The 15263-nt window shown below is 36.2% G+C and overlaps 1 protein-coding gene across 8 annotated transcripts in view; it reads left to right on the forward strand.

Annotated features, from left to right (window-relative positions):
* The window catches only part of CCDC138 (coiled-coil domain containing 138), a 114979-nt gene extending 102297 nt beyond the window's left edge, over positions 1 to 12682 (forward strand). For 7 of the 8 annotated variants that reach the window (XM_032842398.1, XM_032842401.1, XM_032842400.1 and 4 more), the window contains 2 exons: positions 10187 to 10325; positions 12148 to 12682. In XM_032842398.1, coding sequence (XP_032698289.1) covers positions 10187 to 10325; positions 12148 to 12313 — 305 coding nt within the window. In that variant the 3' untranslated portion in view covers positions 12314 to 12682. The remainder of the gene's footprint in view (positions 1 to 10186; positions 10326 to 12147) is intronic. The other variant, XM_032842404.1, reaches the window with a different exon arrangement.
* The last annotated feature ends 2581 nt before the right edge of the window (positions 12683 to 15263 follow it).

Below are 15263 nucleotides of genomic sequence, written 5' to 3' on the forward strand. Positions count from 1 at the left end.
AACCCAAATAAACTTTCCCATATAAACCCAAATAAAACTTTCCCATATGAAGTATCATGTCATCTGCGAAGAGAGAAAGTTTGACTTCTTCATTGCCAATTTGAATACCTTTTATTTCTCTTTGTTGTCTGATTGCTGTTGCAAGGACTTCTAATACTATGTTGAACAAGAGTGGTGAGAGTGGGCATCCTTGTGTTTCTGATCTCAAAGGGAAGGCTGTCAGCTTTTCCCCATTGAGGTTGTTATTCGCTGTGGGGTTTTCATAGATAGATTTTATGAAGTTGAGGAATGTTCCCATTATTCCTATACTTTGAAGCGTTTTAATCAGGAACAGATAATATATCTTGTCAAATGCTTTTTCTGCATCATTTGAGAGAACCATGTGGTTCTTCTCTCTTCTCTTTTTTTTTTTTTAAGATTTTATTTATTTATTTGACAGAGAGAGATCACAAGTAGGCAGAGAGGCAGGCAGAGAGAGGAGGAAGCAGGCTCCCTGTTAAGCAGAGAGCCCGATGTGGGGCTCGATCCCAGGACCCTGAGATCATGACCTGAGCCGAAGGCAGAGGCTTTTAACCCACTGAGCCACCCAGGCGCCCCTTCTCTCTTCTTTTATTGTTTTGTTCTATCACATTGATTTGCAAATGTTGAACCACCCCTGCATCCCATGGATAAATCCCATCTGGTCATGGTGGATAATCTTTTTAATGTACTGTTGGATCCTACTAGCTAGGATCTTGTTGAGAATTTTAGCATCCATTTTCATCAGGAATGTTGGTCTGAAATTCTCCTTTTTGATGGGGTCTTGCCAGGTTTGGGGATCAGGGTAATGCTGGTTTCATAGAAAGAGTCTGGAAGTTTTCTTTCTGTTTCTGTTTTTTGAAACAGCTTCAGGAGAATAGGTATTATTTCTTCTTTGAGTGTTTGGTAGAATTCTCCAGGGCCTGGGCTCTTGTTTTTTTGGGAGGTTTTTGATCACTGCTTCAATCTCATTACTAGATATTGGTCTCTTTAGGTTGCCAGTTTCTTCCTGGTTCAGTTTTGGAAGTTTATAGGTTCCAGGAATGCATCCATTTCGTCTAGGTTGCTTAACTTATTGGCATATAACTGTTGATAATAATTTCTTATGATTGTTTCTGTTTCCTTGGTGTTAGTCATGATCTCTTTCTTTTCATTCATAATTTTATTAATTTGGGTCATCTCTCTTTTCTTTTGGATTAGTTTGGCCAGTGGTTTATTGATTTTATTGATTCTTTCAAAAAACCAGCTTCTAGTTTTGTTGATGTGTTCTGCTGTATCTCTAGTTTCTATCTCATTGATCTCTGCTCTAATCTTGATTATTTCCCTTCTTGTGTGTGGGGTTGGCTTATTTTGTTGTTGACTTTCTGGTTCTTCAAGGTATAAAGAGAGCTAGTGTATTCTGGATTTTTCAGGTTTCTTGAGGGAGGCTTGGATAGCTATGTATTTCCCCCACAGGGCCGCCTTTGCTGTATCCCATAGGTTTTGGACCAATGTGTCTTCATTCCCATTGGTTTCCATGAATTGTTTAAGTTCTTATTTGATTTCCTGGTTGATCCAAATGTTCTTAAGCAGGGTGGCCTTTAGCTTCCAAGTATTCGAATTCCTTCCAAACTTTTTCTTGTGGTTGAGGTCCAGTTTCAAAACATTGTGGTCCAAGAATATGCAGGGAATAATATCAATCTTTTGGTATCAGTTGAGCCCTGATTTGTGACCCAGTATGTGGTCTGTTCTGGAGAAAGTTCCATGTACACTCAAGAAGAATGAGTATTCTGTTGGTTTAGGGTGGAATGTTCTGTATATATCTATGAGGTCCATCTGGTCCAATGTGTCATTCAATGCTTTTATTTCTCTATTGATATTCTGCTTGGATGATCTGTCTGTTACTTAGAGTGGTGTGTTAAGATCCCCTGCTATTAATGTATTCATATCAGTATGACTCTTTATCTTAACAGTTGGCTTATGTAGTTGGCTGCTCCTGTATTGGGGGCATAAATACTTACAATTGTTAGATCTTCTTGGTGGATAGGTCCTTTAAGAATGATGTTGTGTCCTTCTTTATCTCTGACTGCAGCCTTTGGTTTAAAATCTAATTTATCTGGTGTGAGAATCGCTACCTCAGCTTTCTTTTGAGGCCCATTGGCATGAAAGATAGTTCTCCATCCCTTCACTTTCAGTCTGGATGCATCTTTATATTCCAAATGTGTCTCTTGTAGACATCATATGGACAGGTCCTATTATTTTATCCAGTCCACAACCCTGTGCCATTTTATGAGAGCATTTAGGCCTTTCACGTTAAGAGTGATTATTGAAAGTAAGTTTTTATTGACATCATGTTGCTTGTGAAGTCCTTGTTTCTATATATTGTCTCTGTAAATTTCTGTTCTATGTCACTCTTGGGTTCTTTCTTCTTTTCTAGAACCCCCTTAATATTTCTTGTAGTGCCGGCTTGGTGGTCACATACTCTTTTAAACCTTGCCAGTCTTGGAAGCTCTTTATCTCTCCATTCATTTTGAGCGTCAGCCTTGCTGTATAAAGTATCCTTGGCTGCATGTTCTTCTCATTTAGTGCCCTGAAGATGTCTTGCCAGCCCTTTCTGGCTTGCCAGGTTTCTGTGGACAGGTCTGACATTATTCAGATGGACCTTCCTCTGTACGTAAGCACACTCTTCCCCCTAGCTGCCCTTAGGACCTCATCTAAAATTATGATTCATGAATTTCACAATTAAGTGTCTGGAGGTCTTTCTAGAGTTGTTGATCTTGGGAGGTGTCGTTTCTGCTTCTAGGACTTGAACACTTGTTCCATTCCCCAGATTGGGGAAATTTTCATCTAGAATTTGTTCAACTCTTATCTTCTAGTCTTCTCTCTTTCTCCACCCTCCCAGGGATCCCAGTTATTCCGTCGTTGGAACGTTGGAACATTTCATGGCATCTTTTATTTCCCTAATTCTGTTTTCATGGCTTCTAGGCTATTTCTTCTATGCCTCCTCCTGATCCTTTTTCTCTATCCGTTTGTCCTCTAGATCACTAATTCTGTCTTCTGCTTAGGTTACTGGAACTGTTGGGGTATTTAGATTAGATTGGCTCTCATTGATAGCATTTTTAACTTCTGCCAGATTGGCTCTCACTTCCACCCTTAGAGATTCTGTGTTGTCACTAATGGTTTTTTCCAACCTAGCCATTGCCTGGATAATCATTACCCCGAATTCCCTTTCTGACATACTGTTTATGTCCATATCCAGTAGTTCTGATGGAGAGGGCACAGTCTCTGAATTTTTCCTCTGTTAGGTGTTCTTCCTCCTAGTCATTTTGGTGAGAGGTGGTTGAGGGGATGTATAGCTGAATATATCAACCACAATCCAGGCAAGGTGCACCCTGGAAGGCTTTGGAACAATCATAAGTTAGAGAAAAGAAAGAAAAAAGAAAAAAGACTGAAAAGAGAAGACTCAGCTATAATGAGCCCCAAAAGTAAGATTTATAAGGTATACAAACAAAAAGACCAACAAAAGTAAATGACAAGAAAATAAAATAACCCAGTCAAAATGAACCCTAAGGATAAGATTTATATAATACCAGAACAAAAACAAATACACAGAAACATTGACAGAAGAAAAAGATGGGTGTTTATAAATCCTCGATGTGGTTATTTTGATTCTTGATATCTTTGTTAAGGGACTCAACTTTCCAGAGATAAAGGGAGATTAAAACTGGTTTATATATAGGGGTAGTATTGATTAGGAAAAGAGGATTACCTTGAAGCTTATATCTATAGGTATGTTTAAAAAAGTAGAAAAGAAAAAGAAAACACAGGTATATGTATGAAAAAAGTTCAAGTTATAAGGTTATTATGGAATATGTTAAACCTCTAGTTGTAATGGTAAGTTAAAAATTTTAAAAGAACAAGAGTAGTGAGAATGAATTAAAAATAAAAGTTGTATCTATGAAATATACAGGTTTTAGGGCAATACTGGGAGCTTAATATATTGTTTTCCCCAGATGTTGGGGTTTTACACTTTTATGGGGACCCTGTGGTGGTTGTCCTCTCCCTCTCTTGGCTGGCTTTCTTGGGGAGGGGCTTGCTGCATTGTTTTTTAGTCAAACTTGCTTGGGTTGAGTCCTCCTGCCCCCTGTCAAGGGGCTGGGCTCTGTGGAAACTGGTTTTTCAGGCTTTTGTTCTCTGGAGGTTTTGTTCTTTGGCGGCTTTTTGGGGGTTTAGTGGAAAGCAAACTGTGCCCAGACCTCCACCTCAGAAAGAAGCCTCAGTCCACTCTGGGTGGTCCAGAACACACAGACTCTCCCTCTGCAAACTCCGCTGAACCGTGCACATCTCCAGCCCTAGTCTCAGGGGTCGCCCAAAGCGCCCACTTGTCTCTGCAGCCCCATGCCACTAAAACCACAAGCAATATTGGTCCAGGGAGCCTGCTTCCGGTGGTTGCCTTTGCATGGACTGCTGTCTGGGGTCCAGACCTCGCAGTTGCGCAGGTCACCAAGGGACCCCAACCAGAGATCGCACTGAGTTCCTTCAGGCACATGCTGGGAGCATCCAGACCCATGGCTGGGCCTAGAGACCTCCAGCTAGCACCTGCATGGAGCTCTCTCAGGCATGGGCGTGAAGTGTGGTTCAAACTCCAGTCATGCAGTGCATGCAAAGCGCAAAAGGCTATAGCTCTAGAAAATGCAGGCTGGTGCCCACACCAGACTCCCTCACGTGAGGGCAGGAGTGTGCCCAGCCAAGCGGTGGTGCAAGCCGTGCAACAGTGGGGGCTCAGGGACCAGGAACTGGAGGCGACGCTGCACTCTTTCTGGCATGGGTGGTCGCCAGCAGTGGCCGTCCCAGATCTGTGGGCTTAGATCCGTGCCCATGACCGCCCAATTCCACCAGTTGCCCCTTAAGATTTTTTGCTGTTTTTGAGTGCTTTTAACCAGACTCCAAGTTAATGCTGGTCCCCAATCACAGGGCACTCTCGTATTGGGGTATTACTTTCCAGTGGGTTGCTTCTGGTGGCTCCCTTCCCCTTCTGTTCATCTTCTGTTATCAGTCCAAACATTCCCACTGTGTTTTATCTCTCCACTGGCGCCTTCTGCCCCCTTAGAGATCCAGAAGTGTATAATCCTACATCTCAGGCTGATTTCATGAGTATTCAGAGTGTTCTGGTAGATATTTAGCTCACTTTAGGGGGACTGGTTGAAACAGGGTCTCCTACCTCTCCGCCATCCTGCCTCTCCCTCTATACACAGATTTTTGACTGTGTAGGGTTGGGAGGGGTCGGCACCCATAAACCCTATGTTGTTCAAGCGTAAACTGCAATATATATTATTTTATTAACTTGATATCAAGAATACAAATTATTATTTTTTGGATCTTTTTTTGATAGTCTTCCATATCTTGGTTTCTTTCTGATTATTTCTTTACAGCATTTTCATTGGTATGATTTAGGATTATCTCAAATTTTTATGATAGTAATCAAATTTTCAGCTATATTATTTCAGTTTTATGATTTATCAGGGTTTTTTGTTTGTTTGCTTAAGTAGGCTCCATACCCAGCATGGAGCCAATGTGGGGCTTGAACTCACAACCCTGAGATCGAGTTAGATACTTAATCAACTGAGCTAGGCACCCCTAAATATACATTTTTTTAATGGTGGTTTTTAAATTCTGTCTTTTTAAAATCTTTTTGTTGATCATCTTTTCTTATTTTATTGGCTAGCCATGTTTTTATTAGGTTAATATATAATTCAAAAGTCTTATGGAAATCTGTTCTGTTTTTTGAGTTGTGTGTTTTACATTTTATTGTCTTGTGCATTGCCATAATCCTTTCTTATTGATTGATTGATTACTGATTGATTGATTTATATTATATGTATGCCACGTTGCCATGCTGTTTCTACTCTTGTTTTTAGTTGGACCTCCTTGTCCACACTTTCAGTGTGTCCTCATAGAAAGCATGGGGCACTCTCTTCATACTACCATAGCCAAGTCCAGTTTTCTTTTCTTCCTTCCAAGCTACAATTTAAAAGCCATTTTCCTTAATATATATGTTTTTTTCAGTGCCCCATGGGTGTATTAATAACATGCTGTTAGATTCTCAGGACTGTTCTTACTTCTGAGATTTGACTAAATATCTTGTTTGGTTCATTTCACCTAATTAGGAAAGTGGGTGGTATGAGTACCCTGTTCCCACAGAGAAATTCTTTCGGCTTTAGACTGGCTTCTACACTACACTGCAGTCTGTACTCAGGAACATTATTTTCAGATAGACCCCTGGCAGCCAGACCCTTTCTCTGTTTTCCAGTCAGAAGATTGAAAAGGTAACAACAGCTGTTTGGTTTGTTCTTCTTCAGGTTTGGGGGCTGTTAGTAAGAATTCCCAAGGTTTTGTCAACCCCAGTATATAATATGGAAGATATTAAGGAGGGCTAGGACCCTGGCCACATTTCTGACTCTTCCTACTCTATAACTTTGTTTATATCCTAGAACATTTTTTAAGGTTTGTGACTTCAAGTTCTGCCCCTTTTTTGGTTGTTGTAGGTGAGGGTTTTGGAGGGTTTTTTTTTGGTCTTAAAGTTTTGATCCTTATGACTAAGTATTAGGGGAGAGAAATTTTATCAACCATTTTTATCTTTCCATTTTAATATAGGAATCAGTGAATTAGTGAAGAATGTAGGAATCATGCTAAGTAATTTATCCTGTGTTACATGAATTTTAGAAGACAAGTCATCTGGCTTATTGGGCCTTCAAACCCCCCCCCCCCCACTTTTGTACTAGCCACCTTTATTCAAATTGAAGTTCTTCTAAGCGTAAAAGATGTATTTGAACATCGGAGTAAAGAAAAAATGTTAAAACTGCAGTGTTTCTGTCTTAGAGTTAAACCTAACACAATGCATATAAGAATATCAGAATTTTCTTTCTTTTTATGTCTTTCTCATAGATTTAAAAGTATGGTTGGAAATCAAACCAGTGAATCTATTTTACTTCTAAAAGACCTTTATAAGCTTCACATTTTAAATGTGCTGATATATTAAAGTATTTGGATGGTCTTGGCTCTTTTCCATTATACAGGTCATACAAGGAAGTTCACTTTTTTTTTTTTTAAAGATTTTATTTATTTATTTGACAGAGAGAGAGAGATCACAAGTAGGCAGAGAGGCAGGCAGAGAGAGAGGGAAGCAGGCTCCCTGCTGAGCAGAGAGCCCGATGAGGGGCTCGATCCCAGGACCCTGAGATCATGACCTGAGCTGAAGGCAGAGGCTTTAACCTACTGAGCCACCCAGGTGCCCCAGGAAGTTCACTTTTATTTGCAGTATTTACTTGGGGCTTTGGGTGGTAATAACCCTTAAATTTGTGTGCTTTGTTCAGTCCAAGTCTTGATATACATATAAAGTATAATAAAATAAAGGAAGATATACTCTCTCTCAAGCCACTTTATATTGCTAATGCTGGGGTTGGGGCACCCATCCCCCATGCAGTTGAAAATCTGCATATAATCTTTGACTCCCTAAAAACTTAACTACTAACAGCATACTATTGAGGCCTTTCTGATAACATGAACAGTTGATTAACACATATTTTTTATGTTATATGTATTATTTTATGTTACATATATTATTTTTATGTCATGTATTATATGCTATATTCTTACAACAAAGTAAGCTAAAGAACATCAGGTGAACATCGTAAGGAAGAAAAAAAACATCTACAATACTTTACTGTATTTATTGAGGAAAAAATTGTGTATACGTGGGCCTATGTAGTTCAAACTCAAATTGTCCAAGGTCAACTGTACAAAAAAAACATTGTAACTTTTTAATGTGGTTTTTAGGTTTTTAAATTGAGAACATATTGTAGATCAATATTATAGATTGTCGGTATATTAAGACAGTGGACTTTCTGGTAGTGACTTACATGATTATTCTTTATCCGCTGATTTAAAATCTGTTAGCCATATAATATAGTTACCTTTCTTGTTCAGAGTTGACATAAATCATTTGTGTCAGGATCTGAAAAAAGAAGACTGTCAGTTTTAATGAAGCAGCTTGAAATTTCAGTCAGTCCATTTCTAATGATGTCTGGCTCCATTGGTTAAGCCTCTGATTCTTGATCTCAGGATTGTTGGTCTCCATGCAGGGTGTGGAGCTTACTTAAAAAAAGTACTAATAAATGTTCTTTGTAGATTATGTGTGCTATATTTGTACCCTACATTTTCATTCTCTAAGAAGATTCTGTAACTGAGATACATACATGTGCATGCACGCACATGCACACACACGCACGCACACACACACACACACACACACACGACTTTTGGTGAACTAAGTGTAGTCCATACTTGGGTTAGACTGCTGTGGGGCAAGTATTACATTTTTCCTCCTACTTTTTACTACTTGGTAAAATGCAGAGGACAGGTGACCATTGCCCTTGCGTTCCACTGCTAGCATGTACCACATTTTCTGCTACCACAACATTGCTCTGACTTTACTAGTGTGGATTTTGTTGGTTTCATTATTGAATAGTTTATTTTACTCAGTAAAGACAGTCTTTTAAGCTGCGCTTATGGATTCAAAAAGAATGATGAATACATAGCTATCATATTTTTATGTCCTTTGTCCTTTTTGTTTTTGACTTATTTATCTGTGTGAAATAAAGTCCTGTATTCACTCCTCTGAATTTTACAGAGCCTTTTTACATAGGAATTTAACTACTGTAAAGGCCATAATTTATTATTTTTCTATGATTTTTGCTTCTTTTCAAGTTTCCTAATTACCATTAGTGATTTACACCTTACAAAGCACTTTTATGCATTATTGTGTTCAACTCATAACCACTTTAACAGATCTTTTAATTTTAAGTATTGCAAATTTTACTGTGGCCTTATTCTCAAACCTTTGCATACATTTGATTCAGACACATTTTTAGAGGCAAAATTGCCAAATCAAAGAATATACCTGCTTATAAGCCTTTTGATATAAATCTGTCAATTCTAATTATTTTATTCCTACTGAGGTTGAATATTTTTTCTGTATTCCATTGTGATTTCTTGCTTGTGCCCTTTGTTCATTACTAAAAATATTAGATCCATCTTTTTCTTACTAATTTATAAGAGCTTCTTTTAACATTATCAGTCTTCTAGTAAATATATTACAAGGGAATTTCCTCTCAGTGTCTCTGCTTCAAGTTTGACATTTCCCTTTTGTTTTGCTTTTGTCTTTTAGAGCTTTTGCCTTTTAAATTTTGTAACTTTTTTAAAATAGACAATAAAATTTTATACTTTGTAAAATTTTTCAACCTTTTATGAATCTTTTCACCCTTTGGCTTTTGTCCTTAAAGAGTTATTTCCACTCATGGTTCTTCTCCCCCTCCAATTTCCCCCAATTCACTTTTCCTTTCCTTCTCCTAATGTTCTCCATGTTATTCCTTATGTCCCACAAGTAAGTGAAACCATATGATAATTGACTTTCTCTGCTTGACTTATTTCACCAGCATAATCTCCTCCAGTCCCTTCCATGTTGATACAAAAGTTGGGTATTCATCCTTTCTGATGGCTGAGTAATATCCCATTGTATATATGGACCACATCTTCTTAGAGGGGAGAGGGGTGGGGAGGGATGGGTAAGCCTGGTGGTGGGTATTAAGGAGGGCATATATTGCATGGAGCACTGGGTGTGGTACATAAACAATGAATCTTGGAACACCGAAAAAAATAAAATTTTAAAAAACTAAAAAATAAAATATTCTACAAAAATAAAAGTTATTCCCTAGTCATTGATTATGTAAACTGTCATTGACACTTAAATGAAATTCTTAAATGTAAGGTTTTTTAAAAAAATTGCTATCCACAAATATTTCTTATTGCTAATTATTTAAACTCAGCCTACTGTTAGGAATTTTTTGAAGAAATGATCTTTCCCCATTCTTCCAAACATGGGATTTCTGCTAAATACTACCTATTGGAAGTTGGATATTAGGGAAAATAGTCTTATCTTTGGTTTGCATTGTTCAACAAGAGCCAGTGGAGATTTTAATTTTTCAAATGAAGGTATTTTTGCTCAAAGTTTAAATATGAAAAGAATGAAAATCCAAATTAGTATTTATGAATACCTCACATAGTTCTGGTTTGTTATCAGTTTCCTCTTAGCTACACCCTAACAGCGAAGCACTGGTGATTTGTTTTGCAGAATCCTTGCAGCCTTTCCTGGAAGCCTGTAGCAACACTTTATTTTTTCGTACTTGCTCTGTGCTACTTCGAACCCCAAAACTTGATCTTCAAATACTAGAAAAGCTCAGTATTATTCTGCAGAAACTTTCCAAAATAAAGTAAGAATTTTTTTATTTCCTAAGATTTTTTTTTGAAAGATCTCTGATTGCAATCATTTAGGCCTTTCTGAATCCTATACTTACTCAACTTTGTTTATTAAGTCACAGGTTCCAGTAAATGTAGAATCTTGAGATTCATGATATATTAATGCATGTCTAAGATACATTCTGAATGGCAAATGAGAATTAGAGCGTTACCTAGGAATGTCTTGTTTCTGTAGTTCATTTCTGCTAAATGAACCTTATATCTAAGGTTATACCACAGAGTATGCAAAAACAAAGAGCAGTTTTTAGCATCCAAGAGTGAATACTGCACACTGATCCTCTGTAATACCACAGGTGAAAATTAAAAAAGATATTAAAAGTCTAGTCTATCTGCAGATCCTATTGATGTACTGAACTGAATTTAGGGAATGAGAATGAAGCAAGCAGGAGAGATTTAAAATGATAACTGGTAACTGGTTTTATTTTAGGAAATAACCATGGGCTTGTTATGCCACTAATTGGATTTTATTATAATTCTTTTTGCATTTTTTCTTCTTTTCCTCTGATGCAAACATTGATATAACCAGTTATTATAAATAAAGGACATAGATTTTAAGCTTTATTTTCTTAATCTTGGTAGAGTCTCATGTTTCTTTTGAGGCAAATTAAACACCTGTCTCATCTCATGTTTATATCAGTAAAATTTCAGTCTTGGTTTAGCTCCTCTCCCCCTTCCCTTTCCCCTCGTGTGATTTGCATGGCGTGAACTTTGGTGTTTTACCAGACCTCAGTATACTTGAATAGTAAATACAATACCTCTTAAAATTATTTGTAGATATGTGACAGTTGGTCCATATGTTCTCCTTGCTGCCTAGCATACAATATCACATCACAGTAAATTATTAATTGTCAAATTGTAATATACTCAGCAAGTTTTGGACTGGCATCATTTAAGCTTATCAGTTCATTGTCTTCCTTCACTTGACTGACTGTATCATGGTTGTCTTGATTTGTATTTGGTAAATTCTCAGGAAGACCTGTTATAATTTACCTGTGGTGCCACGAAGCTGCAGTAACATTACTTAGGCTTAATTGGGTCTTAGCTCTTAATTTGTGGGATTTTTTTTTTTTTAATGTAGTCTCAGAGTTGTTTTTTTTTAATGTACTCCCTTGAGCCAAATCATTTTACTATTGATGTATGTTATAGCTTACATTCATTTCAGAAGGAGAGCTAGAACAAAGCTCCAGCAAGGGGGTGGGAATAATGCACAAGAAGGTCTTAAAATAAAGCTTTAATAGCACAGAGATGTGAATCATTTTGCATTAAGTGGGTGGTTACGTAAGTTATTTGACAATCTCTTTTAAGACGTAAATACATGGAGACAAGGAAATAAGAAATATATTTCAGATACATTCTGATTGAAAATCAAATTACTGACTCATTATTGGAAGGAGGATAGTTGAAAAGGTATGTTGGAGCTAAGCCAGAAAGTAACCTAGTACTCTGCTACTTACTTAAAATAAGATGATCAAGTATTTTTCTTTCTAGCTGTGAGGGGAAAAAAATATTCTCAAGCATTTTAATGGTGACTAAGGTGCAGTTTTCAGGATTATAAAGCATATTCTCTTCTTCCTTGAATACTTTGCGACTTTAAACTTATCTCCTAAAATCTGTTTTGTTTGTCTTGGCATATTAATCCTTTAGTTAACCTATGTTCTGCTCTGTGTTGGAACCAGTTGCCATTTGCTCACATTTACAAGTAAATGATCTCTCCTTGTCATTTCAGATAAACTCCCTGAGAGTGTGCGCTAAGTTAATGTACTTATTCTCTTACAGGAGTAACAAGAAGCTCTTTGAACTTTTTACTATTCATCTGATGCTTCAAGAATTACAAAGGACAACACATCCAGAGCATGCCTTTCTCTGTATTAACCTAAATTCAACTTTGTTCAATTTGGGTTTGACAAAATGCAACTCCCTGGCCTCCAATGCAAGCCATTAGACTGACTTATTATTATTTTATGTATATGATATGTGTGTTGCTTATTTGTAAGATTGTGAAAATTACCAAAGTAACTAAAAGTCTACCAAGTAAAGTTATCAGTAGCGTCATTTATCATGAAAGTAGATTTTTTTTAACTTTTAAAATGAAATCTATAGAAGCTGTGGAATTTTTGGACTGATTCAGTTCAACTTAGTAAGTACTAAGTTGAACTCAATCAGTAGTAGTACTTAGTAAGTACTACTAATGTAGAAAATAGAATTTCCAGAATTAATGACAGTGGGGTTACTTTTTGTAAGAGTGTTTTAGGAAAATTTTTAAATTATGTGATTATTTGGAATAAAATTGGTGTTTGTGTGGGAAAGAGGATTAGATCATGTTGTCATTTTTTTCTTAATATATTAGCAATTTCCCCTTTCAGAAGCAAAAATCCATAACCTTTAACTTGCCATCTTCATATCATAACTTTTGTATAGATCCTAGATTCACAAAAAGTGATTTTTTTTATTGTGCTGTTCACAGAGTACTTTAAGAAAAGAATTTTTTCTATTTTTATTTTTTCCAGAACAATTATCACCAAAGTATATGTGTACAACAGAAGTTCAAAAAAAAAAAAAAAAACCAAAACTGAAAAATAAACAAATCTTAATCCCAACACCCAGGGATATGTCTTGCTACAGCCAAAGATGAGTGAAGTAGCCACAAGTCTGGGTGAGGCATAGGTTTGGTGGAACTTTGGGCAAAATACTGCAGAACAAAAAGAAGGAGCATGGTCCTAAACACTTATAAAATTATGCTGTGTGACTATATAATCTCATTTCCAGAAACTGGGAGAAATTTTCAGGAAACTTTTGGTCTCTTCAAAAGAATATAAGAAAATATACTACTTGTGAAGCAGAAACAGAAAGCCATAAAGAGAGAACAGGCTAAGGTGAGTGAGTATGGTGACACTTACAGGAACTAAAGAACACAGAAGCAAAAATGCACAGCAGACACTTCAGAAGATAGAATCAGTGTCACACACACACAAAGAGCAGCTCTCAGAATGCAGAGCACCTACAAATGGTACCAACAAGAGAGTGGACAGCCAATGGTAGAACAAAGGTTGGCACTTTACCATGGGGTGTTTGATGTTTCTTAAAGAGGACAGAACAGGTAGAGCAGAAGCATTTCAAAGATAGAATGAAGATTTGGGGGAACCAAAGAAAGATCTGCATGTAGAGATTGAAAGAACTCATCATGTTCCAGAAAAATCACTGAGAAAAGCATTCTATAATTAGACACATCCTGTAATTTAGACACAAATTATAATTTAAAGTATTAAATTATGAGGATAAAGGCAAGAACAAACAAAAGCCAGTAACCTGTAAGAGAAGAAAAACCAAGCCAGCCTTGTGCCATGCCAGGTGTTGATAGGAAACTACCCCCTCACATTTTGGAGAAGGAAGTTTTTAATCCAAGATTTTATACCTCGTGAAAATGCCTTCACAAGTGAAGACAGTGAAAGAAAGACATTTTCAGATATGCAAGTGTTCAGAAATTACACCGTTTCTTGAGAAAAGAAGCTACTTAGATGATTCCAACCCATTTAGACACGAAAGAAAGTTGGGATTATTAAATCCACCTCATACCAAAAGACTAGTGGAACTGAAACCATTTAAACATAAATAAATTTAAATAATTTTTGTAAATCTTTCTATAAAATGGGGTGAAATGTTAAATTCTTCAAAAGGATAGATAATGGGAACAGCAATAATTTAGTGGTATTTGGGTAAACTGTATTAACTGATGTTAAAAACTGAGAATTAACGTGGCCCTGAGATTAAGGTACAGATGGAAGAGCTTGTAGGTAAAATTTTGTATATTTTCATCAGAAATTTTGAATGTTTTGTCAAAATGTTCCATTTCAAAATTAACTTTGATAAAGAAATGAAGGATAAAAGAATGCTTTGGAAAATGTCGAGGTAACTACTGTTAAAATTAAAGGTAGGATAAATATTCTCAGAACACGAAAAAGAAAAATGAAATAGTCATAGAAAAAAATAGAAGCCGAGAAACATGTAAAGAAAAAAAATATTTATTTGGATAAATAAATAAAAGTGTGTTTTTAAATTATAAATTCTGTGTTATCCTCTGCTGAAAAATTGGAAAATCTAGATGAAACATTTTCTAGGAAACAACTTATCAAGAAATCTACAGTAGAAAATCATTGAAGTCTTTGATGAATTATGGATGTGTTCTTTTTAAAAGTAACATCAAGTCCAGGTGTTTTACAGGCAAATTGTTTTATCATTTCAAGGAGGAAATATTTAAAGCCATGTAAATTGTCCCAGAGTGCAGAAGCATCCTAATTCATTTTATACAGTTAGTGTGAACCCAGGACCAAAAATTGACAAAGGAAATAGGAAAGAATTAAATCGATTGAAATGTCTAAAGAATTATGAGCAAATCAATACCAACCATTTATCACTAGAACATTCCATGACCATGTAGGCTAGTGTGCATTCTAGAAATACAAGGTTTGCTTTTTGTAGGAAAAATATGTTTTATTACTAAATTCTACCTCTGAAACTAATAATACAGTATATGTTAATTAAACTTAAATTTTTTTAAAAAGAAAAGGATATTTTACTATATTTTTAGAGTAAAGGAGGAAAACCATTAATCATCATCTTAATAAATGCCTAAAAATGGTATAATTCAATTTATATCCCTGATAAAAATTATTACAGTATGCTTAAAGAATATGAAATCAGTAAGAAATTTACTATGAAGCACTATATACATGCTTAAGTTGAGGAATAAAGGAGTCCACTGAGGAGGTGTAACTTTGGGAAAGGAGGAAAAAAAGATCGTGTGCAGATGATGTGATTACCTAGAAATGGTAAGATTTTTACATAACTTCAGCAAGATAATCCATTTATAAAATAAACGTATAAAAAGCAAAAAC

Source organism: Lontra canadensis, unplaced genomic scaffold (assembly GCF_010015895.1).
Source record: "Lontra canadensis isolate GAN:19392208 unplaced genomic scaffold, GSC_riverotter_1.0 scaffold130, whole genome shotgun sequence".
Classification (NCBI taxonomy): Eukaryota; Metazoa; Chordata; class Mammalia; order Carnivora; family Mustelidae; genus Lontra; species Lontra canadensis.